This window comes from Pogonomyrmex barbatus, unplaced genomic scaffold (genome assembly GCF_055798465.1).
Source record: "Pogonomyrmex barbatus isolate J1 unplaced genomic scaffold, ASM5579846v1 scaffold12, whole genome shotgun sequence".
Lineage (NCBI taxonomy): Eukaryota > Metazoa > Arthropoda > Insecta > Hymenoptera > Formicidae > Pogonomyrmex > Pogonomyrmex barbatus.
This window is the reverse complement of record NW_028297108.1, coordinates 6,740,007-6,766,586: the sequence shown is the minus strand read 5'-3', so window position 1 is coordinate 6,766,586 and position 26,580 is coordinate 6,740,007. Positions and strand designations below refer to the sequence as shown.

General features: G+C 44.2%; 3 protein-coding genes across 6 annotated transcripts in view; 1 reads left to right on the top strand and 2 right to left on the bottom strand.

Annotated features, from left to right (window-relative positions):
• Positions 1–23,175, top strand: part of enok (histone acetyltransferase enoki mushroom) — a 26,185-nt gene extending 3,010 nt beyond the window's left edge. For 2 of the 4 annotated variants that reach the window (XM_025219349.2, XM_089071661.1), the window contains exons 2-6: positions 7,575–8,366; positions 12,230–12,693; positions 12,853–14,378; positions 16,353–16,732; positions 16,813–23,175. In XM_025219349.2, coding sequence (XP_025075134.2) covers positions 7,821–8,366; positions 12,230–12,693; positions 12,853–14,378; positions 16,353–16,732; positions 16,813–21,198 — 7,302 coding nt within the window. In that variant the 5' untranslated portion in view covers positions 7,575–7,820 and the 3' untranslated portion in view covers positions 21,199–23,175. Of the gene's footprint in view, positions 1–49; positions 1,919–7,574; positions 8,367–12,229; positions 12,694–12,852; positions 14,379–16,352; positions 16,733–16,812 lie in introns of those variants that run through there. The other 2 variants (XM_089071662.1, XM_089071663.1) reach the window with 2 other exon arrangements.
• Positions 23,096–24,362, bottom strand: LOC105431239 (uncharacterized). Its single transcript, XM_011645296.3, has 3 exons — positions 24,222–24,362; positions 23,546–23,839; positions 23,096–23,277 (listed from the first exon to the last, which is right to left on the bottom strand). The coding sequence occupies exons 1-3, from the start codon at positions 24,284–24,286 to the stop codon at positions 23,268–23,270; spliced, it is 369 nt and encodes a 122-aa protein (XP_011643598.2). The 5' UTR covers positions 24,287–24,362; the 3' UTR covers positions 23,096–23,267.
• On the bottom strand, positions 24,329–26,580 carry GXIVsPLA2 (phospholipase A2 group XII). Its single transcript, XM_089071671.1, has 4 exons — positions 26,188–26,580; positions 25,529–25,596; positions 24,712–25,138; positions 24,329–24,446 (listed from the first exon to the last, which is right to left on the bottom strand). Exons 1-3 carry the CDS (start codon positions 26,420–26,422, stop codon positions 24,815–24,817), a joined length of 627 nt encoding a protein of 208 aa, XP_088927797.1. The 5' UTR covers positions 26,423–26,580; the 3' UTR covers positions 24,329–24,446; positions 24,712–24,814.

The following is a 26,580-nucleotide window of genomic DNA, read 5'->3' as shown; positions in this document are numbered from 1 at the left end:
CCCGCCTGGCTCGTCGCAGGCGACAAGCACGTACATACGTACGTACATATGTGCGTGCGTGCGTGCGTGGAAAAACCACGCGCCGTCCATCGTCGCCGTCGTTATCCGATGTATACGAGGACCGGGAAGAAAGCTGCCGCGAGACCGAGGCGAGCGCGCGAGAAAGAGAAGAGGGAAATGAATACGAAGCACGGGCTTTTTCCGCATCGTATCGCGATGTACATCGCTCGCTCGTTTTTTCTACGGGCCGTGCCCTAGGATCGCGCGTAGCGGCGCGACGAGGTGATGGCGACGGTGAAGGACGAAGAAGGAAGTAGCGAGGAAGAGACGGAGGAGAACGCGCGCGGAAACGCACCGCCGTGCGCGCGGAAACGCCTGGACGGCGCGCCGAGAGTTGCCCCGCGGACGGAACGGAACGGAACCCGAGAAGCGCGGCCCGTGCGATTCCGGCCTCAAGATGGCTGCCCGTAGCACGAGCTCCGACGTAACCGCGCGGCCGACCTCTCCCGTCCGTCGTGCCGTCGGCCGACGCGCGGAAAACGGCATCGCGGACGCGCGGCTCGTCGATGATTCGCTCGACGTCGTCCTCGTTGTGGCATACGCGCGAGGCGTTTTCTCGCGACTCGATCAGCCCGTCGGGACTCTCGGCGGCCGTCGGGAGCGTCGTCGCGCTCGTCCAGGAGACGGAAAATCTTTCTCTGATGTCCTCGGCCGTACGCGCGATACCATTCACGCGTCGGCGCTCCATCGCGAAGCTCGATTCATGCGGTACGGTTGACCGTGGCATCGCGTTGCGAGAATATTCGCTCAAAATGGCTACCCGTCGGACGGCGAAGTGCCGTTTAATGTATCGCCGCCGCTGCGGCGGCAGTGGCGACGGTGGCGTGCCGCCCAGCGGTGACCCGCGCGATTCTCACGGGCTCGTTTCACATTGCATTTCCGCGATTTTCCATCGCGCGCCAAACCCGTGTCTCGCCACGGCCAATCGATCGGCCGCTCATCCGTCCGTCCATGTCCATTCGTGTCCATCCGTCCGTCTGTCCGTTTTTGTCTTTTCTACTTCTCTCTCTCTCTCTCTCTCTCTCTTTCTCTCTCTTTCTCTCTCTTTCTTTCTTTCTCGCTCGCTCGCTCGCTTATGCTCGCTTATGTCTCTCTTTTTATCCGCCTTTTCGCGTCGCCTCGATCACTCCGCCGGGGCGAACGGACGACGACGAACGCACGCTTCTCGCGCGTGCATGCTTCGCCGAGCGACGGGCGGCAGCAGTTGGGGTCGTTCACGACAAACCGCTCCTCGGTAGCGACGGCAGCTGGTTTGCGCGCTCTCCCTCTTCCTCTCTCTCTCTCTCTCTCTCTCTCTCTCTCTCTCTCTCTCTCACTCTCTCACTCTCTCACTCACTCACTCACTCACTCACTCACTCACTCACTCACTCACTCTCTCTCTCACTCTCCGCGTCCTCTCCTTCGGCCGCCGTCGCTCGCTCGTCCGTTCGTTCGCTCGTTCGTACGTTCATTCGCTCGCTCGCTCGCTCGTTCGTTCATTCGTTCGTTCTTCGGGTGAGAGGGGCCCCGACAAACACATGCAGCCGGCGGCCTCTCTTCGCCCTCGGCCCCATCGTCTTAACCGGACGAACGACGGACAAATAGACGGACGTGTTCGTTCAGCCGGTATTTCATTTCGCCTAATAAGATAGCTGCGCGCGAGCGGAGAAAGACGGCGGAGAGGAGAGTGAAAAGCGTGCTAGCGGCCTCCCCCCCTCTCTCTCTCTCTCTCCCTCCCTTCTCCCGTCGCTCGCTCTTCGTCCGTTCGTTCTGTCCTACGCAGTGAATTGACCCTTAACTCGTCCACCGAGGACCTACCGGATCGCACGAGTTTCAACAAGAGTCTTGAGAATTTTTCCATTCGGAGCTCTCGAAACAGGTTTGGAAGCGCCGTCCGTTCTGTAACGTTTTCCATCGCTACGTCGCCGATTACTCTCTCGCGCGCGCTCGTCGGAAAACCGGCTCCCGTCGGAATTGACGGCTCGCTTGGGTTTCCCCTCGAGAAATTCCGTCTCGCTCCCGCAATTTCTCTCGCGAGGAGCGCACGTGGTGTTGCCACGCTTCGAAAGTGTGTCGTCTCATTCGCGATAAATCTCCTCTTTTTCCGTGCCGCGGTGATGCCGGGGGAGAACCCGCGCTCGTCAATGGAGTGTTAAAAACTCGCGTAGTAAAGATGCGAATACTATGGTATCTTTCATTGAAGCCGTACGATAAAACTGCAACGATAAACGCGTGCCGGCATTCCATTGACGTTTTCACGCCACAACGGCGCGACCTGACGCCGAAGATCTCTTTCTCTCTCGCTCTCGCTCTCTCGCCGGCTTACACGTATTTTTAACCTTTGCACTCTAGCAAGCGTCTATGATCGAGAGATTCTCAAATTCCTCATGAGTTTCCCCTTTCTAAAGTACGATCTCCGCTGGCAATGCGTAAAGTAATGCGACGAATCCACGTGTGAATAAGCAAGATTTGCTTCGCCGCGCGACATTGATCAAGCGTTGTAAGAATCTAAATTAGTGACGCCATTTTTTCTTTTCTTTTTTTTTTTTCGTGAGAGAGTGAGAGACGTAGTAGTTTTATCTTAAAAATAGAACGACGAAACTGAGATAATAAGTATTCGCGTTAATCGACATCGGTGTAGCGGGAGCCTTGAAGTGCATCACCGAATTGCGTCACATCGCGTCATTCTTCCGGCGATAATAATGAGTCGCGTAACTGGCCTCTTTTTTTTTATTGTTTTATTTAACAATCGTGTCGTCCGAAATCTAGAAATTTGATTGATTCGATCAAGAAAAGTAATGTGCGCGATTGTACAGGGTTGTATTTCAGAATATTCTAGTTGATTTTCATCGATTTACAAACCTCCATACACTTGACTTGCCAAGAGGAGGCTCTCCATCCTATTTATACGTTCACGCTTTAATACTTTGAGAAAAACATTGATGTTGAATTTTCCAAACGAAGTATTTACTCTCTAAAAGATGCTAGAAAATCGCAAAAATTTATTAAGAAAGCTCTTTTTTTTACTCTTGAAATTACTTGAAAATCTTTTTATTGGGGATTTTATTGGAACTCGAGGAAGTCTTTGAAATTTTCTCTTTCAGAAGAAATTTAATAATTTTACTTTTATAATGCAAGCTGTTGACAATCCGTTAATCGTCAAAATTAGCAATTAGCATGACATATATTTTTGTACATTTACATGTGATTTGCGAATTTTTAAATAACCTGCATTTTTAAATAACTTGCAATTTTGAAATAAGTTTATTTTATTATATGCACTTTTTAATGTATTTTACGAAGGAAAGCCTCTTAATATCTGGATATTTTTACAATTAACCGAAATTAGTCAGATATAGATCTGAAATAATTTTGTTGTAACTATTAAAATATTTATATAGTACGCATGCATGATAATACTGCAAAATTTTTTGATATTTTAGTAATCAATTACATTCTTAATTATTTTCATAGCTTAATGAAATTATTTTCAAATCTAGTCACATTTTTAGATGTTTCAGCAAAACCGTTCTTTCCATAAAATCCAGGTATTAGTCAATGATTTTCCTTTCTGTAACTAGAAAGCGTTAAATGCACATGCTAAAATAAATAAATGACTTCAAGTTTGCATTTGAAATATTTTTTTTTTTCTGGAAATTAAATCTGGAAATTCTCAGAAAATTTTCTAACAAGACTGAATAGATATATGACCAAAGAAACTTTTCTTCATATTAGAGCAGATCTTTCCAAGTCTGCTCGAATCATTTTAAAACAGCCATTGTCCACTTGTTCAAGGGCAGGAAAATTTCTACGAAATATCAGGTCATTATGGATACCTTAATTTTTCCTTTCGGAGAACGATCGAGAAGGTTCGACGTTGGAAGTCGACGAAAAGTTTTGGCGGGAAACTGTGGACCTGTCCCCAGTGGGGACCGCAGACGTCATTTTCGAGAATAGATTTGCACGCACGTGGTGAGGAAACCCCGATGGTCGAGGGTTTAAGAGCAAAGCCGGTTTCACTGGGTATCCTTTTTTTTTTTTCCTTCCTCGGCGGGTGTCGGCGCTTAAACTGCCGGTATATTTATTATCACTGGCCTAGGTCAACTCGTATCGCAGCCACATCGCTGCGACACAGCTGTCGTCGTTTTGATTCTCGCATAATTAATCCTTGCTGCGCTCGCGCCCGATCGCGACGCTGAATACGTTTCAGTCGAGATAACTTTCACGTCCATTGACATTTAGATCCAATATCCGATCCGCAACGTTCATTTTGGGAATTTCCAGAGAGTCCAGACGTGCGTCGTTCATTGCCAGAAGTGCGTGAAAGTTATTACCCCTGATCTCTGACATTTTTGTATCTAACGCCACGTGTCAAACGGATGAATTTCACTTATAATTTTTCAAGGCATGGTTGTTTGTGATTTCCAAAATTTGCCACGCAAAACGAAAAGAACGGTTTTATTGAAATGTTCTGAAAAATTCAACCTGATATAGATCTGAAAATAATTTTGTTGAAAATATTTAGGACGTTCCAATTGATTTTTGAAATGTTTCAAAAATTTATTAATTATCTATATTTTCGTGCATTTTACATAATCATTTTGATGACAACACAACACAACAAAATTATATTAAGGTCTGTATCTCGCCAAATTCACTTTTGAATACTTCAGCAAAAACTTCGTTCCTTTTCACGCAACGCACGAATCCAATTGTCCTCCGACTTGCGACTTTCGGATTGAGCTGATTAAAATCAATTACGTGAGATTACGTGTAGGAACACAGGTGAGGGAGAAGGTACTTACGGTTAAGAGAGGCTGCGATTCCGGATTCGCGGTTTATTGTCCAATCGCCAAGTGAGCCTGATCTTTTAACGCGATTTCCGTTTACGATCGGGGAACGCGCATCCATATCGCGATATGGATATTGCACGAAAACGGTGGGTGGTCTTTGTCTCCCCTCGAACAATGGATCTCTCGCGGCCGACCTACGGTTCGAACTCTCCGTTACGCTCACCTGAGAGAATTACGTATATCCCGTGCGCATTAAATAAACGCTCGCTAAATGTACGTGCTCCGGCGGGAGCACTGTTTTTAGGCCACGCGATGCCAGACACATTGTTTCTCACGCTTCGTTTAACGCACGCTGGCGAAGATTCGATGAACTAACGAGAGTTATTTGGCCAGCCCACTCTGATTTTTTTTTTTTATTATTTGGAAAGCTCGACATTCAAATGATCTTGCTGACGTAATATTTTAAAAAAGGTCGCGAGAGTATCTTTTTTTACGGATCTTCAAAGGTTCGTTGTGGAAAGATCTCTTCCGGATCACTGCAGTTTTTTGCCTTACAATAGACTGGCTTTGAAATATTGTAATGTCTTCCGGTCTTCTGATGGTTAATCTTGAGAGAGTAAAGAATGGAGAACGAGGAATGATTTGTAATTTTAAAGATTAAGATACGTTTATATATTTCCTAAAAGAATTTAATTAAATGACAGTTAAATATAATTATAATTAGATTAAGAATCTAATTTATCAGAGAATATATGAATATTTTATATTTATCATTAAAATAATAATTTGTCAGCAAATTTTACGATTTGAAAAAAGAAATTATGAATATAACTTAAAAAGTTAAGTTATAAAAAAAATTATAATTATTATTTAAAATTATTACAAATGATAGATGAAGTAACAGGTTTTAGTTATCATTTTGATAAACTTCTTTGGTTTCTCAGTTATCATTTTTCTATCTCAGATGTACTCTTTCCCTTTAAACTTACACAATTTGTAAATAATTTATAGACCTATTAATCTGACGTTTACAAATCATTTGAAATAAATGAGTCTCTCTTTTTTTTTTTCTCCTCCTCCAAGAAAAGATCCAGTTGGATCAAATGATTTGACCACATCGCGATTGGCGATATGAGAAATCCTACGTAACACCTTCAAAATTTCCTTTCATTATTATCATCTCGCGGGGATCAATCGACATCCACTCCGCTCTCATTGTATTTCGTCGTGTCACGACCCCACGATGGGTCTCGATGCGATACGCCTGCGTTTCAACGTATTCGCGCGACCGACTTTAATAAGCCGCACGCAGTTGTGAGCTGTTGCGCAATACCGCTGTCGGGCACAGTGATTTTAAATATTTGCTCCGAACCGCTGTATGAGCGCCGCCACACGCACGCACGCACGCACGCACGCACACACGCACACACGCGTGCGCTTCGCGCGCGTTCGCGCGCACAGGAGAAAGTTCATCGCTCACGGGGAAACCGGACGGTCATTTACAACCGGAATCGAAAATCACGACCTGATCGTAAAAATCGTGGCGTGGCGTTGTGTAACGCTACGTCAGCAGCGAACAAAGAATAGCGCCGAATAAATCCCGAATAAATTCCGAAGCCGGTGTAATTCCGGTGTGAGTCCGAGCGCACCGATGTCATGTCGCCGGCACGCGAAGCTGACGTTCTTCACGTTCGGTTCCGATGGAATGCGAGGATCGCGAGACGAATCGAAGGCGCATCGTTTCGTCAACACGTCGACTGTCGCACCTCCATTTCTATCGATGTCTAATGTTAATTCTAATCTCGGTGCCATTTATTTTTCATCTCTTTCTAATTCTTAAGAACTAAAAAAAGATAAAGAGTAAGTGAGATTATAGTTAATTTACGTTAGGAAGATGCACACTAGTGGTCAACAAAATTATTTATATATAATAAATTTTATTTAGTATGAAATGTCAATAATGTAAAGTAGAAAGCGCGCTGTTCAACGCAGAGTGATATCATATTATTTATTAAAATTGCACAATATTTCATCACGCTTATGACGATGAAAATTTTACAAGATACGAAGTTTGCTGACTAAGCAACGTGTGCAAAATTACACAGACAAAATGATTTTTTGCTGACAATCTATCTAAAAATTTGGAGATGTCTAAAAATAATTTTGGGCTTACACTAAAACTATTTTTATTACGTAAAACGTTTAAGCATGATGATAATAAATGCAAAAATATTCGATAGATTTGAACGTTTCTAATTGGTTTTAGCATAATTATGTAGAATGTATTTTAATGGTCTAACAAAATTATTTTTTTAGATCTATATCTGGCAAAAGTTTTAGATATCTCATCAAAACTCTTTTTCTCCCGTGTATTTAAATCAAATCCCGTCGATGATGACACTGCTCTACTTTTGCTACACGATCTAAGAGAGCGATTGTTGGGCATTTATAATGAAAATGAAATTCACCGTCGCACGTACGGCGTAATTATAATTCTGCGTCTTGATAAGTCTCTTTAAATGGTGGATAAATGTCTTTTTAAATGGTGGCGAGTAATTCGATCGACTTCTCGCACGATGTTATATGCCAGTTGCCCGACAGCTTTCGTCGAGTTAGAGAATGTCAGATGTTACTTTGCGGCGCGCGTTATATTGGAAGGATCATTTTGCGCCGACGACCGAAACCCGGCAGACTCCCACGCGCGGCTTTTGCAACCCCCGTTCAACTGTATTCTCGTTTCAGGGTCAGCGCAATAGCCCGCGGTGAAAACGTGAGGAGGCGGTGAGGGCCCCTTAGCATCATCCAAGCCGAGAAACCGAGGGGTCGCAACAGAATGTAAACGCCCGCCGTTGACCGTGACGTCGCCCATCGACAGGAGGAGGAGGAGGGGGTGGAGGAAAAGGAGGAAGCACTGGCCGTGACTTCGTCCTCGTCGTCGTCGTCGTCGCCGTCCCCGTCCGCGCCGCTCGCGCCGCCGACGGAGACGCGATGGACGAGCCCGAGTCGCCCGAGACATGGTCCGCGTGGTTTTTGGACGCGATCCGGAAGATCCGCAGCCAGAAACAACGGCCGAGCGTCGAGCGGATATGCCACGCGATACGCCAGCATCACAATTTCCACGAGGAGGAGATTGCCGAGCACCTGGAGGTGGCAGTAAAGCGCGGCGATGTGCTCAAGATCTTCAACAAGGGTCAGTCCTCGTACAAGGACCCGATCATACTGCAATCCAAGAAACTCAGGGTCACCAAAACGACGGACATCAGCAAGGTCTTGGGCAAGGCTGTGCGCGAACTTGGCGAACGCGAAGGCTCGAGCCTGAAGAGCATCGAGAAGTATATCAGGCAGAGTCACACGGTCGAGGAAGACGCCGAGGGTGATCTTAGGATCGCCCTCAAACTCTCCGCCAAGCGAGCGGTCGACCGAGGACTGGTGATCCAGGATGGCAAGCTTTTCCGACAAACGGACATGCCGCCGTACTTCAAGAAGGTCAGCGATGCCGCTCATACGCCACCCGTAGAAGCGCCCGCGCCCAAGGTGAGTCACTTCACCAGCTAAGTCGCACATCGATGATGACTCATTCCTTGGGAGACGCGTCGTCCTCTGACCCGAAATTACCGACAGAGGCATCATAGCATTCGTGTACTTTATATCTTCTCGACACAATCCATTAGAAGAAAGTGTTTTATCAACATTGGATAACCCTTGATCTCGGCTTGATTTATTCTTCTCGGTGTCATAAGTCTAAACTGTTACAACTTTTATTATTTAAATTTCTAATTATAACTACTAATAATTTTTTGGTGTTGGAATTTTAAAGCCAAGCAAGAATACGGTGCCTAATAATTATTTTTTAATTTTAAGTGCAAAATTCAATAAGCTTTGTTTTTATCAACTACTTGGTTTCTTGGTTATTAATAAATTTGCAAAATAATTAGCCAAGTCAGAATTACATATCTTCCTAATATCACAATAGTCAATTTAATGATATCAGTTAAAAATTCTTTTTTAAATATATCATGTATATCATGTATTGCGAAAAATATCTCAGTTTGGAGCTTTTAGACAAAAATTAATTTGTCCGCCAGAGGAAGAAAAGGAATAATATGTTCATTCATTCAAACTTTTAGCCACGCATCATGGTTTTATCTTCGTTAACACCTTTCCGAGCAACAGTTGCGCAGAGTATTTTTACGACCTTGAACCCGAGCATGTACCAGTGCGATTGCCAGTTACTTTCAAGCGCGCGTACTCGAGTAAATTTAACTTTCTCGATGCCAATTGCGAGCGTCATTATCGCAATGAGATAATCGGGACAAAATAAAGAATGATATTCGTCATGTGGGACATGTGGAACGCTGTGGATTCGGACACGTATATTCATCACCGATTAATCCTCTAGTAGCTTCGTGCCGAAATCTCGAAGATAGATGGAATAAAGAGAGATGGATATTTTTGTAATCGACATAAAATTTCTCGCACGCCAGAAGCGAATCGCTGTAGGATGCTGAAATTAAAACGCGTGCGGCTAACATTCGGCGCTCTTGTCGAATCTAATCGAGGGATCTCTTCCCACCGAGTCGCTGGCGTTACGCGCCGCTCGGTTTACGCGCAAACGAGAACGAACCCTCGAAACCGGAAAAATATTGCGCCGGGTCACGCCGTAGTGCCCACGTTCCGGCGATGTTGGGAATGTCGGTTGGCGACCGCTGGAGTGGGACGATGGGAAGGGAGGGGAGGGGGGGTGGGGGGGTGGGTGGGTGAGGGCCGGAGAACACCGCCGGGAACGGGACGGAAAGGTCGAGATCGCCGGGACGCGATGGGCTATCTCGGGTGACTTCCGGCGGGCTCGTTTTGTATAACGTTTCTCTCTTATTGATCCTCCGCCGCGGAATCGCGCTCCCTTTCTTTCCTCCCTACCGTGTTTCGAGCGCGAAAAATCGCGGCGCGCCGACGCGCGGGTCCGCGTCGCGATGCCGTCCCCGTCACGCATCAGGTGGGCACCCCCCGGGATGGCCGACGAGCGCCGTACGTCGCCCGGCGTCCGCGTTTCCCGCGCTTTTTTTTTTTTTTTTCCTCTCTTCTCTCTGTTATTCCGCGACCCACCTCGTCGTTACACCGCAAATCGCCGCGCCGCGGGGGCGATCGATCGCCGAGCCGCGCGCTGTTTTGCGAGACCGACCATTTTGAAAATTATACAGCGGGCGAGAACCACCGCCCGGTCGATCGCGACGCTCGTCGGCGACAGCCCTCGTTGACCCGCGGATAAATCCAATTCGCCCGTGCCCGAACTCGAACGTCTCCCAAAGAGTGACCTCGGTCGCTGATTCTCGAGCGACCCGGCGAAATGGAATTTGCTAAGATGACGATTGTTTGTACCGCGGAGTTATCGAGAACGCTTATCGAGAAATCGCACTTTTGTTAAAGAACAGATTCTCGATAAATCCATGTACTCGGAAAAATCAAAAGACTTCAAATGAATTTCAATTCTTTATATTCTTTTGACTTGAAAAAAATTATATATTTTACACATTGACGATAGAAATAAAGCCTATTGAATTAAATTGATATAAATTCAAAGAATAATTATTAGGTATTAAAGTCTTAAGTCTATAAATTAATTAATGTTTCTATTATTTATTTATATATACAAGAACATTTTGATTACAAATAACTACCTAAATTTTTTCACAATTGTTAAAAGCGCACAAACTTTTTGAACTTTTATCCTTATTAACTTTATCGGGCTTCTGGTAACGTGTGACTCAGCGATTGCCTATCTGATCAGTTTACAATTTAAAAAATGTCGTTCCGAGAAGAATGAGCAATCCAAGATTTTTGTTAGAGGCCGGTCAACAGCGGTGATGGTTGTTATTTGACAATTAACTTCTATCAGGGTAGATTAACTTTAATCTCGGTTTAACTTTCTTTTTATCCTTTATTAGCTCTGAAAGCTAGAGAGAGAGAGAGAGAGACAGAGAGAGATAAAGAGGGCAAATTAAACGGACATTAGAGTTAATCTTCACGTTTGCTAGGAATGGATATAATTTAATTTAGATGTCCGGCGCGCTGTCGTTATTTGTGGCGCACGCGGCGACAGACAATACCGCCCGGAGTCATGGTGACCTGGAGCGTGTTTCGCGCGACTCCGACGCGGAATGAAATTAACGTCGGGCGACGTCGGCGCGTGAAACATTTCGCGAATGCACGCGTAATACAAAGCGCCGATACAGCGAGTCGGTTCGATCGCGCAACAGGTCGCAGCGGCCGCGAGAAACTGAGGCTGCTCGCCCGCGCTACACTTTCTCTCTAATTCGCCGTCTTCCCAGCCGAAGAAAACATACACGGCGCGTGTATTTGCATTAGATTATTGCACCTTACTTTTAACATTCGAGCGAGCCGGCGTTTTGAGGAAAAAATATTTATATCGCATGAAATTTAGTTCTTTGATTGGTCGAAAAGAGCCGATTTCTTCAGAAAGCTTCCTGCGTTTAGGCACGTGACTTCTGTCTGTATTGCTGAATATTCTTTTTTTAATTTTTTTAAAATCTAGGAATCATTTTAATACCGTGCCACTTATTGGTATATATATGTAATAAAATAATTTTAATTTGTTGCAAGTTTGGAAATATTTCAGAATATATAAAATCGTAAATTTCAGAACGTTTATATCTTCTCGAGTCGAAATTTTACCGTTACTTAGTTTAAGATCTATAGATCCCGAATCTAAAGAATTGTGATGGAGGTTTATTTTATACGAATTAATTTTTTATGTTGTGTTTGAAATAAATAGTAAACGAAATTTTCAAAGCAGATATAAAAATTCTAATCGAGATAAAAAAATGGGAAAATAATTTCGACTTGAATCGCGACACGTTTTCACAATTGTGAGGAAAATATTTCTGAAAGTAGGTTTCTTCGAAATTATCGTTACCGTTGCTGAATCGCGTTTGGTGTAACGCGTTCTTAATAAGATGCACCCCTTCAACGCATAAGAGTCCCGGCCGCGTCCAGGCAGCGTTTCTGCGTTACCGCCACCAAAATGAATAATTATGTTCCGCACCGGGACTCACTCGTCTTTTGTATACACGATAGACGTTATCGAGCCACCGATATGCAGTGACTGATACGCAGCTGGCGTATGAAGGCTTCGAAAGTTTCACTGTTTAAATCACTTTGCAATTTATAGAGGATTTTCCTCTTCAAGATGACGAAGAAAATTTTCAATAATATTCGACGTTGGTCTCTCGAGCGTAAAATACCTAGATCGAGTTGACACATATCACAAGTCCAATAAATTCTAACTAATATTGTATGCTTTTCCGCATTATAATTATTTGCATATTTCTTTGGATTATTTTTACTCTATCAATTTATCGACTTCTATTCGTTTCCCGCAGTTGCCAGCTCCATTGCCGATATGCAGGGAATGTCTCGGCGCCACGATGGCCGGAAACAACAACAACAGCAAACGTAACGCCAACGAGAAGCTAAGCAGGTGCAGCGTCTGTGGCGCAGCTCTGCACAACTCTTGCGCGCCACCGGAGCTCTCGCTGCTCGTCGATCGAGGAGTAACCTGGTCCTGCGACGACTGTTCGCCGACCTGTGCCGGCTGCCAGCTGGAACGAGAGTCACAGAATTATCTCGTCAAGTGCGCCGGCTGCGTAAAGTGTTACCATCCCGCCTGTCTCGATCCCGCCCTCGACAAGAAGAACAAGGCGCCGTGGAAGTGTCGACATTGTCAAACAGCACACACGCCCGTCAGCAAGGAAGATGGCAAACGGGGCAAGGCGCAGGATGCGAATACCGACGATACGCCGACAAACGCGAGGAAGAGGCTCAGCAAGTTACGCGAGAATCGAAAGTGAGTGTGTTTGGATATATTCGATAAGTTCTCTCTCTTTTGCTTGCTTCAGTAATCATCATATGATAATATTTTTAAATTCGAGATAAATATAATGGTGTGATATGACTTTAAAGAGTCGAGAGATTAATATACGCATTGTCGATGATTTTCTTGCAGATCGATGGTATCCAGAAAATCCTTCGCGAATGCGCAATCCGGCAAGAAGGGCAACACGGGAGTGGCTCAGGTGGACAGCAGCTCGGACGGTAATGCGGGTGTTGTCTCCCCTCGTCAACCACCTTTGATTTCCTCTCCTTTACCACAACCCCCCACCCCACTCGCAGGCCAGGGTAGGCTACTCGAGGAAAAGAACGACAGGATCTCCAAAGAGAAGCAAAAGTTTTTTAGATTGAGTGCATTTAACGCTGAGCACAGTAAATTGAAGCGGGTGGGGGGCGGTGATAAATCTAGGCCCTCGCGGAACGTTAATATTAGGTCGACCCGGGGCGGTGCTGCGAATCCGAAAAAGATCGGAACATCGCGAGTATCTAGCAGCAGCAGTAGCAGCAGCAGCAGCGAGGCTGGTAATAGCAGCGAGAGTTCAGAGGGCAGTGATAGTAGCGAAGATGACGATGAGGATGACGAGGACGATGAGGAGGGCAATAGCTCGAGTGAGAGCAGCGATTCCTCCTCGTCGGACGAAGTCCCGGATGGGAGAATCGAATCTCCCAAGGCGAAGGCACCATTCGCTTGTGACCTCAATGAGGACAAGCCGTGGGGCTTCGCCGCCGCCGCCGCCAAGCTGAACGTAGAATCGTCTTTCTTCAGCAATATCACAAACACTTTCGGCGCGCCTTTACCTAAACTTAACGTGGGCGATACACCAACCTTCGGTTTGCACATACAGCAGCCAGCTATCGCTAATCCGTCAGATGGTAAAAAGAAAGAGAAATCTGAACGCAATGCCACACAGATGACGGTCGGTCACGCGAGCGCGGATAACAAAGTCAAACCGGGAAGCGGCCAATTGAGAAGTCTCTTCGACGGTTTGAGTCACTTTTTTTCAGCACCCGCGAACAGCAGGGCGAGATCGGCCGGTGCACCAGCGCCGAATTATGCACCAGACCGGAGGAAAAGGCCTAATACAGAGGATACTACTAAAACGAACAAAATTCTAAGAAGCACACAGAGAAACAAATCAGATGAATCACCTAATACGAGTAAACTCAAGGATCGAAAAAAGACTGAAGCTATCACCGAGGTATCGAGAGTACCGAAACCCGGTATCTTTGTACCTTCTGACGAGAGTGTATTAAGCTCGATTAACGAGAAATTACCGAGAATGACACCTTCGAATCTGGTGAAAACCGCAGTAAACAGTAAAAGACACGAGCACGAGAGGAGAAAATTGATGCGAGACGATGCGCCGTCGCTCGTAAAATGCGCCGCCGAGCCATTGTCACCGTCGTCGTCGAAACACGAGCAGCAGCAGCAGCAGCAACAATCACGAAAGAAGCAAACAGCTTCGGACACGAGTACGCAGATACGCCACCCTGTATCCGCCGTTGCGAAATCCTCAGGCCTCGGTTCCGATCCCGTCAAGACAAGTCCTAATCCAAAATCCAATCCACGAGCCTGTACTAGCGCCACCACCACCAACACCACCACGACACCCCGCGCGACACCCTGCTCCACCAGGAAGGGTAAGAGTCTACCCCACCCGTTCACAAATCCCTAACCTCGATGATGCACCCTAAAAAAAGTCGCAATGAAGACTTCCTTCTAATCTAATCCTCGCTCACGACCACGTGGATGTGTTGGCGGTGTGGTGTGGTATGATGTGTGGTACACGTGCGTCTGATGACCGTAACTTTTTTTCAGGATAACGTGATTGTTCCGATGATGTCGTTAAAGCTAAATATTGTCGAGTCTTAAATATGTTGTACATGAATGATTATAAAAATTTTCAATAGAATTGATTTATTTTTAACCACATCAGGAACAATCAGGTTTCTTGATAGGACGTTTATCTGCTACATGATGTAAAATCAATGATAACACGTAGATATATTGTAGAAAAAAAAAATATGATTTGATGTATATATAAGTTTTACTAGAGCAATTTTCCAAGAACTCGTTTTCATTGGTTTTACATTGTGGTTTACATTACTGTGGTTATTGCATGTTGTTAATCATGTTATTACTTGGCTCTGGCATTTTTTTCCTTTGTCCATGCTACGTACATTTGAAGATGATTGTTAAATCGAGAGATATTAAGACAATTTTGAAGAATATGTCCTTACATAGAGGCCTTCATCCTGCATTTATTATTTTAGATTTAGTCATCTCATTTTTCAGGATATTTATACAGGATACACGAGTATACATAGTCGCAAATATAAACGTATTATATCATGCACATATAACATTCGCACAATTTTTACAGAAAAATTTTTAGTCTCTCATTGTGTACATTTGGACTATTTCTTATTTTGACTAATCGACCGATTATTACATTATATGTGATTTTTCGTACATCAACGCGTGAAACAAGTTTTTTCATTACAATTTTGTGAATCAACTTACAGAGACAGACAACAAAGTTCTATTTTCCAAAAGATACATCAGTCGAATGATCAATCTTGATTGTTTCTCGTAAAAAATAGAATTCATTTTTTGCATACTGTGCAACATTTAATCGAACACTTTCGATTTATTCTCTCTCTCTATTCTTTCCCTCCTTGTAAAAAAGAAAGACCGAGAATAACTAATTTCCAGGCACTGAAGAAGTACGGCACTAAGTGGCTTATCTCACTCAGCCGCTCTCCTGTACCATTCACACTGAAGCCTACCTGCTGCTGCTGACATTTAGCAGGCACTGTTGTATAACCACCGTCCCCTTACCCCTTCACAAAAAAAAAACAAGAAGTTCCTGCCGTCGAAGAGCCAACTTTGATACTCTGCCAACACATCCCACTAATCTAACCCACAGCTTTGCTTTGGATACTACTTACATTATTAACGGCAAACGAATTGTTATTCGCATTCTTTTGTCATATTACATTAGATTGTTGTCACCATGCTAAGTCGATATTTGATTAATTTCGCTTCCTTTTTTTACCTATTTGACCAACCGATTTCTCTAACAGGACGTGACTAATTACTCCGTTATTTTGACATCTCGTTTATTCAGATTATTAATATTGGCAAGTTGCGAATAATAAAAAATCAATAAAATTATTTTCGCATTTCGTACATCTCGCATGTAGAGAGAATTATTACAGTACAAGTGTAACTTTATTTCTTTATCTTTCAACGTGCATCTTGACATGCACATAAAAATTATTGAATTATATTCACGAATGATATATTTAACGATTAAACTCACATATTATTCATGACATTTCTCATTTCTGAATCCGTTCGTCAGATTTTTACATTGAACACATGATTTTTCCTATGTTTTCTCATACAACAAACTATTGCAGTCATAGGTAGCAGTGTCTCGTACGTAAAGCAAACGTATCAGTAATTAAGTATAATAGTATTATAGTATCAATTATAATAAAGAAAAAAAAAAAGAAAAACAAATTGTTGAAGAACTATAATATTAAAATTATTACAGGCTGTTGGATGAATTCGGTTAACACTCGTAATCATTTTCCTTCTTTTTACAGAAGAACCAATTGTGCCACAGACGTTGCCACCAGGAGTCACGCAAAAGGACGTGGATCTTATCAAGGAGGCACGTGAGAGAGCTCGCTTGACCGTCAACAGTGCTGATAACGAACAACCATTGTGCGTTAGCACACCGAATGCGTCTGGCAATGCACCACGAAATCCTGCCGCGATAGTATTCGGTCGGTACGAGGTGGACACGTGGTATTCCAGTCCGTTTCCTCAAGAATACGCACGATTACCGAAGTTATTCTTCTGCGAATTTTGTCTTAAATACACGAAAAGCCGGGCCGTGCTGGATAGGCATATGGACAAGTGTCAGTGGAGGCATCCACCCGCCACCGAAATCTACAGGTGCGATGGATTGTCTGTATTTGAGGTACGTGTTATAATATAAATATTATTATCTTCTTCATTTCATTTTAAAGAAAAATTAAAGGAGACATTTCGGTATTACAGATCGATGGTAATGTAAACAAGATATACTGTCAAAATTTATGTCTACTGGCGAAGTTATTTTTGGATCACAAGACTCTCTATTATGACGTAGAACCATTTCTCTTTTACGCCATGACTAAGAACGACAAATACGGCTGTCACTTGGTCGGTTACTTCAGCAAAGAGAAACACTGTCCGGCTCAGAGATACAACGTGTCTTGTATTATGACTCTACCGCAGTATCAACGACAGGGTTTTGGCAGGTTTCTCATAGAATTCAGTTACCTGCTGTCCAAGGTCGAGGGTATCCCGGGTACACCGGAGAAACCGCTTTCGGATCTTGGTCGAGTGTCGTATCATTCCTTTTGGAAAAGCGTGGTGCTCGAGTACCTGGATGCGCATCGGAATAAAACTGAGATCAAATTAGGCGATATCACAAAGGACACTGGCGTGTCGGCGCATGATATCGCCACGGCGATGCAATTGCTCGGATTCATAAGGTCGGTTCATTTGCCAGGAGATGCGAACACTGTTAAAGTGGCTGTGGTAGTCGATTGGAGTAAGGTAGATGCTCATATGACGAAAGTACGAAGGAGTTCTCGCATCAAACTGGATCCGGACTGTCTCAGATGGATACCGTTGCTTACACAAATCCCTAATCCGTATCAGAATTCAGAAGAGAGCGGTGACACAGGCTCGGAAATGTCTCCCATAGTGGAACCTAAGCCCATGCCAGCGGTCGTCGAGAAGATACAAAAAGTGAAAATAAAGAAGAAGCCTCGAGGTAGGAGGACAAGCCAAAGGAAATCGACGCCTTTGAAACCGAAGGCTTTGCAGAAGACTGCGACGTCTCACAAGGACGTGTCCAAAGAAGAAAAAGATGTTAAAGATACGAAGGAGGTCAAGTCGGCGAAAGAATTAAGGGAACCTAAGGAATCGGTGAGAGAAACCCGTAATGTTGAAAGCGCGGAGAATCGAAAAGATACTCGTGCAGAAACGGAATCCAAGAGTGCGACATCTACGCCGAGAAACGCGCGCTCTCTTGGCTCGTCGAGAAATGCAACTCCGGCGACTCCGCCGAAATCGGTACAAATAACAACGATGTCGAGAAGAAGAATTAGACCACCTAAAACGCTATCCGAATCAATCATCACGCCTTTGAGAAAACGAAAACATTCCGAAAAGATTGAAGTCGAGGAAGAGAAATCGGAAGTCGGAAGTAGTAGGAAGAGGACACGAGAATCTCTGAGGGAAAAGGAAAAGGAGAAAGAGCGAGAAGCCGAACGGGAGCGAGAAAAAGAAAAGGAAAAAATAAAAGAAAGAGACAGTAAAACGAAAGAGAAAGACTCTTCGAAAGAAATCTCGATTGATACTAGAAAGACACCTCCTAAATTAGACTCTACGTCGAGTCCGCCTAAACCGGCAAAGAAACAGTGCAAAGTGGATGATATTTTGTTAAAGGTTACTAGCAGACAAACCAAGTACATGCAGGCAAAGGAGAAAAAGGAAGAGACAGCACATTATAATGGTAAAGAAGAGGTACGAGACGTTAAGAATTCATCGCTGTCCAGGCGAGGCAGAGGTAAAGCTACAGTGGAGGCGGTGAAAATGCCGCAACTCACGCCAGAATCCCCCAGCACGAAGAACAGAGCCGAGAGTCCTGTGATACCGCCTCCGTCGTTATCTCCACCGCCCGAGTCCGTGAAGAGTTCACCTGTTCAGAACAAACAACCATCCGTACCGGAATCACCGTCCACGAAGCACTCCAGTAATGGCGACAACAAGAACGAGAGTGCGGAGGACAACAGACTACCTGTTCCTACGGAAACGGAAGTGGTATCTGCGAGTTCTGGCGAGTACGAAGGCGGTGATGAGGATGAAGGGGAAGAGGAAGAAATAGGCGCGTCAACGCCTAAACTCGTGACGCAATTGGCTTCGCCTAACACGGAAAACCTCGTGAAAGAATCGTGCGAGAACGAGAATACGGATAACAAGATTCAGGAAAAAGACAATGATGAGAATTTGTTGCAGAAGGCGGAAACAGATCCATCACCAGCGGTCGGCGACGATCAGACTGAAACTTTAAACGAATGTGATAAGAACTCCGAGATTGACAAGCGTCCAGTTTGCAGTCCGGAGGCATCGAAATCAGTACCTGAACCAGTTGCTTCATCAAAAGAGGAGGAAATTGAGAAATCAGAGAGCAGCGTTGCACCGAAAGATGGTCGTGATAGCCCTCTCAAAGATGAGATCGTCTGTGAAACTCCGAAGGATGTCAAGATTGACTTGTCACGACCAAAAACGGAACCTTCACCTGCAGAGAAGGATACGTGCGCTCTCACCAACACAGTAGTTACGTCAGAAACCGAGTCGTATGAAAAAACGCCACAGGAGAAAGCGTTGCCCGCCATAGAGCATCAGGACACAACTTTGCAATTACAGAATCAAACGGAAGAACTGAAGCAACATTCGCCTGAGAGTGGCAAGACCACGCCGCATTTGGATAATCCGGGTTCGGTGAAAAGAACGCCGCCGTCGCAACCGGATCTGCCGTCCATGGGAGTTTATACTCCTGACTCGACGACTAACTCCGTGCACTCGTTGCATTACGGTCAGTGCGACAGTTTGGATGTGAGTCAGTTGGGCCTGGAGTCACCTACTTCCATAGCCAGCGATCTCGCATCGCAAAACAGTGTGGAGAGGCCGCCTAGCGCTTTACCATCTATCCCCCCGCCGGTAAGCGTGCCGATCTCAGTTTCCATGCAGATTGCGACGCCAGTTACCTCGTCGGTGCCAGTTAATATGCCACAAGTGCAGTATGCTGACTGCTCAATGCCACAGCATACCCCATCAGCTCATCATCCGGGTATGCATCCGATGCATCAGCCGCATACCCCGCAATCTCTCCAGCAACCGCGTACTCCGCAGTCACATACTCCGCAAAGTATTCCGACTCAAAGTCCGCAGCCGCTTCCGCAGAGCCACACGCCACAGCCGTTGCCGCAGTCGCATACGCCACAGAGTATACCTACGCAGAGCCCGCAACCGTTGCCGCAGAGTCACACGCCACAGCCAATGCCCCAATCGCATACGCCACAGCCAATGCAACTATCGCTGGCACAGCAGGCGCAGAATCAGAGTATGGCGCACAGTCAACCTCAGCAAACGCAATCGCAGCAGCAGCAGCAGCAGCAGCAACAACAACAATCAGCACATCAACAACAGCCACAGCCTCAACAACCACCGCAACAGCAACAGCAGCAAACACAATCTCAATCACACAGCAAGCGTGCCAGTGGCTCGCAAACTACACATAGATCTAGGTCGACGCAACAGAGTAGTAGATCGCATCGGGCCACGCCGCCGACGTCCCACACCAGTCAGACTTCTCAGCACAGCGCCGCGACGTCACAGACCAGTCACAGCAGCAGCACCGTGGCGCACACGGCACACGTCGCGGTGCCGCCGCAGTATCAGCAGTCACCGTCATCGATGAGCGTGCCACCGGCAGTGCCGCATCCACACTCGCATACTCCGCATGCCGCTCATTCGCACAACATGGCGGTGATCTCACAGGGCAATTACATGGCAGTAGCGGGCTCGCAGGGTTTCCCCACGCAAAACACCTACGTGATCCAGCATCGAAGCAGTCGTTCCGGTGCCCCGACGCCCTGCACCACTGCCACGAATTTCTATATACAAACCAGCGCGATGCCGCATTCCCATACCCCAGCGCCAACGCCACTCTCCGCTTCCGGTGGTAGTCATCAGACTACGAATTCATGTAGTCTGGCAAAACTGCAGCAGCTGACCAATGGTTTGGAGATGATACCTCCTACGCCACCTCCGGCAATGAACCTGACACCGCCGCCACCTATTCCACATACCATGACGCCGCCGCAGACCTCGCGACAATTGTCGACGCCACCCCAGGTTGGCCTGGGCTATCCAAAAAATTATTACAACGTCAACACCATGCCTCCCGGTACGCCCGGGCCGCCCGGCCGATCCACTTCACGTTCGTCCGCGAACAATATGCCATCGCTCACGCAGCCGTATCCCAGTGAGAGTCTCTATCGGCAGACTTTGGACCCGGGTAGCACCTGCCCGCAGATGCAGAGCGCCGCGAGCCGCGTCAGCCCAAATGTTGCCCTCAACACGAATCTCATGGCGGCCCAGTACGGCTATCGGGTAGCACAGCCGGCGACCGGTTACATGAACCAGGCGGCGCAGCTTGGGGGCTTCATGAACCAAGCGAGTCAACTGCCGGTTGGCGTGGTGAACGTACCGGCGCCGTATCCGCAGGATCCGCACCAGCAGAACCCAGCGGCTGTCTACACCACGTACCACGGCTACATCAACGGTAGCCTCATGCAGCCCCTGAACAGCACCATGAGGCCGCGCTAGCCCTCGTCGCCTATCTCGAGCGGATCGATCTCTCTCGACGTTCGGATGGACGAACGAACATTCTCGCGCGACAAGTTAACGCTCTCTTCGATACGACCATCGTCGGCGACTCACCTTTGATCTCCTGCCGCATGACCGGCGCCGCGGGCACTTGTACTTTCCCGATCATTCGCTGCCTCCACCGACTCTGTCCGCCGCGAATCTATTTCTCTTTGAGTATTATATTGATCCACTTGCGACGGTAACTCTCCACGGATCTCCACTGGAGCCTCCTAAGACGATGTTTGCTGCAATTGGCACCGGTAATCAACGACACACGTCGGTCGCTGCGATGGACAGTGCGGCAGAGAACTCTCGTGAGAGAACTCTCTGACACGTTTGTGAGAGTAGAAGCAGAATCTGCGTTGGGCTATTCATTCGTCAAACATACAACTATATTTTAGTTTTTTATCCCAGCAAAATATATTCGCGAAGTGTATTAGCGCGTATACATCAGTATCCGAGATCGCTACGCGAACACACACGCCCATTATCATTTTAACCTCATGTTCAATTTCAGAAAAACAGAAGGAGAAAGTAAGGGAGAATAAATGATGTACATGCATCCTCCTGCCTCTCTATCAGTTGGCAGCGGAACGTTTCTCTTCTCCGTGCTCGAGGAAGGCTCGTATTAAATTGATTCTTAACTTGTCGACAAAGATTGCACACAAGGTACAATTTAATCATAGTTATCGGTCGGTGATCTTTCGAAGGCACGAGTCCGTAAATTCGTGCATTTAAGGTAAAAGAAAAAAAAAAAGAAGAGAAGGAAGAAAGGAAGGAAAGGAGGCTAAACTAAAATTATCTTGGACAGATTAATTTCAGTCGGTCAAGATATCGCCTCTTTATCTTTCGATAATTTGGAGGAAAGAAAAGTAAAAGTGGAAAGAAATGCGGACACCTATTTTTAGTAGGGCATTCCTTCGCGAAAACCGCAGCAGTGTTACGTTTTATGTATTTATATATATATATAAATATATATAAATATATTTACGAATAATATTCTGTTTGATATTATCAATTGTTGAGCGTTGTTGTTTAAGTTGGCACACTTGTACTTTACTGTATCATAAAGAAGAAAAGGTAACTGCGTAACGCTATGATAATCCTCATTGTATTATTACGGAAAATTAAATTGTCGCCGACATCGTCACACCGGTGTAAAATTGTCAATCTCGATCGTCAGCGCCATTCGTTCACATGATTTTTATCAGTTGTTATCAGTTATTATTATCGTTAATCAGTAATCATTAATTACTGTGGCAAATGATGAAAAAACGCGCGCGGGCACATAAACAAACGGAATACAGGTATACATATATATTTACACGTACACACATTGTACTCACACGATCAAACGTAACCATGCGTTATACTTTAATTGTCGCATATACAATGTCATTCATTCGGTATTCACATTATTGTATGTTTTTATTATCTAATATCGCGAGAGGGTAGCTCTAGTTTCGGAAAGAATAACGGAGCGCGCAATCAGGCTCTTCCACGAAGCGTCGCGAGGCTCGTGCCGAAATTATTTTTTGTATCGAAATCGCGGAGAGAAAGCGTACGTCGGCTTTCCTTCGCGAAGTGAAGGAAAGAAGAGCTACGGTAACGTAAGCCACGCGCTGTCCGCGTTACCCCTCCCCTCCTCCCCCCCCGTGAACACACATTACCCCGAACCCCGCGTAATTTCCCTCCCTCGTTGTGGGCGACGCTTCGCGGAACGGTCGTGACGACAAAAAAAAAATATAATATATTTATGGTACGAAACGTTACGAGTTTAATTTTTTCAGACGAGAGAACGAAAGAACGGCGGATCGCCTAGCTTAGGATAATGATCGAATGATAAGATAATTAATAATGTATAAAAATGCATCAATATTTATTGTACATAGATCTAAAAAAGACTACTAACAAATAAAAAAGAAATCAAAAATACGTGATCGTGCCTTTGGTCGCCTTTCTAGATGTTACGTATACGACAATGTGTGGCGTGTAGGATTATCCTCTTTGCTATTCAATAAGCTTTGTTACTTCATCCTGGACATAGAAATGCAATCAGATCTCTGTCTCACACACTTACAAAAGCTTCTGAGCGAAAGTGAAACAAGTTGGTAATGATAAATTATATAAAAACAATTCTTAGATTTTTACACACGTTTAGTTACAATACAATAAATGTAAAAACTATACAAAATTATATTCAATTGAATTTTATAAATATGGATATTTAGTACACTTTTATCTTGGTTGGTTCACTTGGCTCAAATCATATGCGTCATACATTAATCTCTTCTCCATAGATTACCTCGAACGTGCGGACAAACGATTTCTCTTCCATTTCTTTTCCTGGCGTCGTTTCTTCTCCGCATTGGCAAGATCCACATATTTCTTTTTCTGTTCGGGAGTCATCTGGGACCACAATTTGCCTGCAGCTCGTGCTATCACAGTGGCATGTTCATTCGGCTTTTTGCTGCGTAGTTGCAGGAAAAAAATGATGAAAGGATTCGTCGTACGAGGCCGAACGACATGTTTATCTTGTGAAGTTTGAGTGGAGATTTTGTTTCCGGTCGCAGGTTGTCTAGCTTTTCCAGTATCTGCGCTACGTGAAAGGTGAAACTGCAAAGTACGCTTTTGCGTGCTCCATTGATCTTGTCAATAAATTTTAAAAAAATTAAAATCTATAGCATCTTAAGCATAACGTCAAAGGAAGGTAATTTTTGTGTTTTTCATATTATGTAAATAATTATACTTTAAAGAAATTTTAAAAAGAAGGAATTATATTCTATGTCAACAAAAACTTCTACACAAATTGCAAGAAAGCTCTGCGAAAAATATTTTTCTCTGACCTGATGCAAGGTAATTAACATATGGTATTTAATCTTATTTGTACTCGAATATGTCATGTGTCGAGAATATTAAGGAAAAAGATTGAATTTACGTCATTGAATTTATTTTTCGTCATAAAGTAGAAATTATCTTACTTGCTACTCTCTTTCTTCCGATCTTTTTGAGCTTTTGGAGGTTGTGTAGAGTTGATGTTTCCCATTTCCGTCTCTTCTTACGGAGACATCAATGATTGTCGCGACAATTAGCGTTACTTAATAATTTATTATTTATTGTCTACACTGGTTCCGACTCGGTGATTTTGCATGAGAACAGTTGTCACATCGATCCACATTGACATTTGTATTATGAAAGACCGTCCACTGTTTTTTCAAAAGACAAGCACGATTTTGATACGATTCATATTGATACGTACAAAAAGAATCATTTTCAATATTTACAACATAATCAAATTCAAATCACATATGCTGCTATCCTATTCTCTATTTCCTATTCTTTAACATAATTTCATAATTAACATTGTTACAATTATAATATCACAAGAAACTTAACTGTTTTTGTTACAAAATCTACAATTTACATTTAATTTAAAGTTTTTTATAAATTACAGTATAGTTAACGACTTACCACCAAAATTAATTTTTGTTTGTTAGAGGATAAAATATAATTTCTATTCTATTTAATATGTTTTGTTGTATAAATATATCGTATTGTCCCTATCATATTACACTTATAATTCTCCACCGGCTTGAGCCGCTTTCTTTGATTTTTTATTTTTATTCGGTTTGCCTTGACAATAGCAAGCTTCCTTTTGAGCGTCAAGGAAACTCTTGCAACCCAGCGTGATCGTTCCCGTAAAGAGGACTTTAGCCGCAGCTTTACATGTGTTTACAATGCTGACGCCGGTGGATTGATACGAGTCACAATATTTGTAGAGGCATCTCTTGAATTCCAGATCGCACTTCTCCTTGTCCGAGTTGCAAGTGTCGTAACAAATATCATGGAAGTCGCAGCACTTCGTCATTTCAGCAAGCGGAAGATAGTCTTGGTTCACCTATAAATATTGTAACAATTTTTAATGACACCATATTAATATAAAGTGTGTGTGTGTGTGTGTGGGGGGGGGGGCGTGTGTGTGTGCCGCGATTTAATACAAAAGCAAAAATATTTTATATTTAACATTGTAAGTTAAATTATAAATAATTGCAAATTGATTTTGCTATTAAATTGTATGTTCAATTAACGTAAATCGAATTGTTTAATATAAATTTGACGATGAATTCGAGCTATGTTAAATTATAAATGTCGATTATAATTACTTGTTCATATAATTAAGAAACATAAAGATAATAATTATAAAAATTTTTAATATATAAAAATTTCTTAGCGCAGCTTACTTATATATCAATAATTTTATTTATCTATTTCTCGAGAGAGCGCTAACCTGAATCCCGAGGGAACCGCATCCGTCGCTACGTGACTTGTGATTCCAGTCTGCCTTCGGTGTGGATCCTGAAACGATTTGAATAATCGCGCCATTTTTCAATCGCAACATCGCCTGTCCAATCACAATGCACCATGTCAGCCGTTAATTTCACATATTCATTTTACTGATATAACTTAACTTCAATCTTCTCTTTAATTTACTTTTTAATTAATACTCTATTTTTTTTTTAATTTTTGGGACTAAAAAAATGAGCAAAATTATTTGTTTTTAATTGTTTAACATATGGAAAGAAAGATTTTTATTCATTTCTACCTTTGATTATAAAAATAAATTTTTATCCTGAATTTTTATCCTGAATTTTTATCCAAGGTGAGGATGAGAGTTGGAGTTGTTTGAATCCCCGAAATTAAAAAAAAAAAGTTATGATTTACAAAACCTAATATTTTATTCATTCAAAAAATCAGAAACGAGGAGACATTTCCATTTCAAATGGACATAAGAACCCTCGGAAAGGGACAGGGTGTAGGAGGTGTAATAGAAATAGGAATACTCCGAATGCGAATCAATCGAGGAATCGACCAATAGCGGCGCGCTTGGAGAGATAACCTGATAACGCGGCTGCGACGAATAAATCGCGTCTCGAAGGAGATACTCACCGTCGGGACACTGGAAGACGCAGTTCTCCTCCACGGCGGCGTCAAACACCTCGTGCACGTCCTTGATCTTCCTCGCCACTGTTATGGCATTGGCGAACAAGTCGTGGAAGACGGTCTCCGCCGCCAGCACGGCGTCCCGTAAATTCGCCAACAGCCCAGCGCCATAGCCTGACCAGGCGTATGCCAAAAATGTCAATGCGTAGATTATGATCTTGCGATATCGCAACAAGTCCATTCCTCTCTTTCTCTCTCTCTCTATCCTTCTCTCTCGACCGATCAGCCCGTTCAAGTTCCCGGGTCTGCGCCGATCGGATTGCAACTCTGACTCAACGAACTATTTTTAGATGGGCATGTGTATATGCTCACCGCCGTCATCGAAGTGGACACGTGGTG

Bases quoted from the DNA above. Each gene is read 5' to 3' on its own strand.
- GXIVsPLA2 (XM_089071671.1), bottom strand. From the start codon at position 26,422: ATGGACTTGTTGCGATATCGCAAGATCATAATCTACGCATTGACATTT. The intron at 25,597-26,187 runs GTGAGTATCTCC...AAATCGTTTCAG, and splicing joins CGTCTTCCAGTGTCCCGACG to GATCCACACCGAAGGCAGAC. The intron at 25,139-25,528 runs GTTAGCGCTCTC...CAATATTTATAG, and splicing joins GCGGTTCCCTCGGGATTCAG to GTGAACCAAGACTATCTTCC.
- LOC105431239 (XM_011645296.3), bottom strand. From the start codon at position 24,286: ATGGGAAACATCAACTCTACACAACCTCCAAAAGCTCAAAAAGATCGG. The intron at 23,840-24,221 runs GTAAGATAATTT...CCTTTCACGTAG, and splicing joins CGGAAGAAAGAGAGTAGCAA to CGCAGATACTGGAAAAGCTA.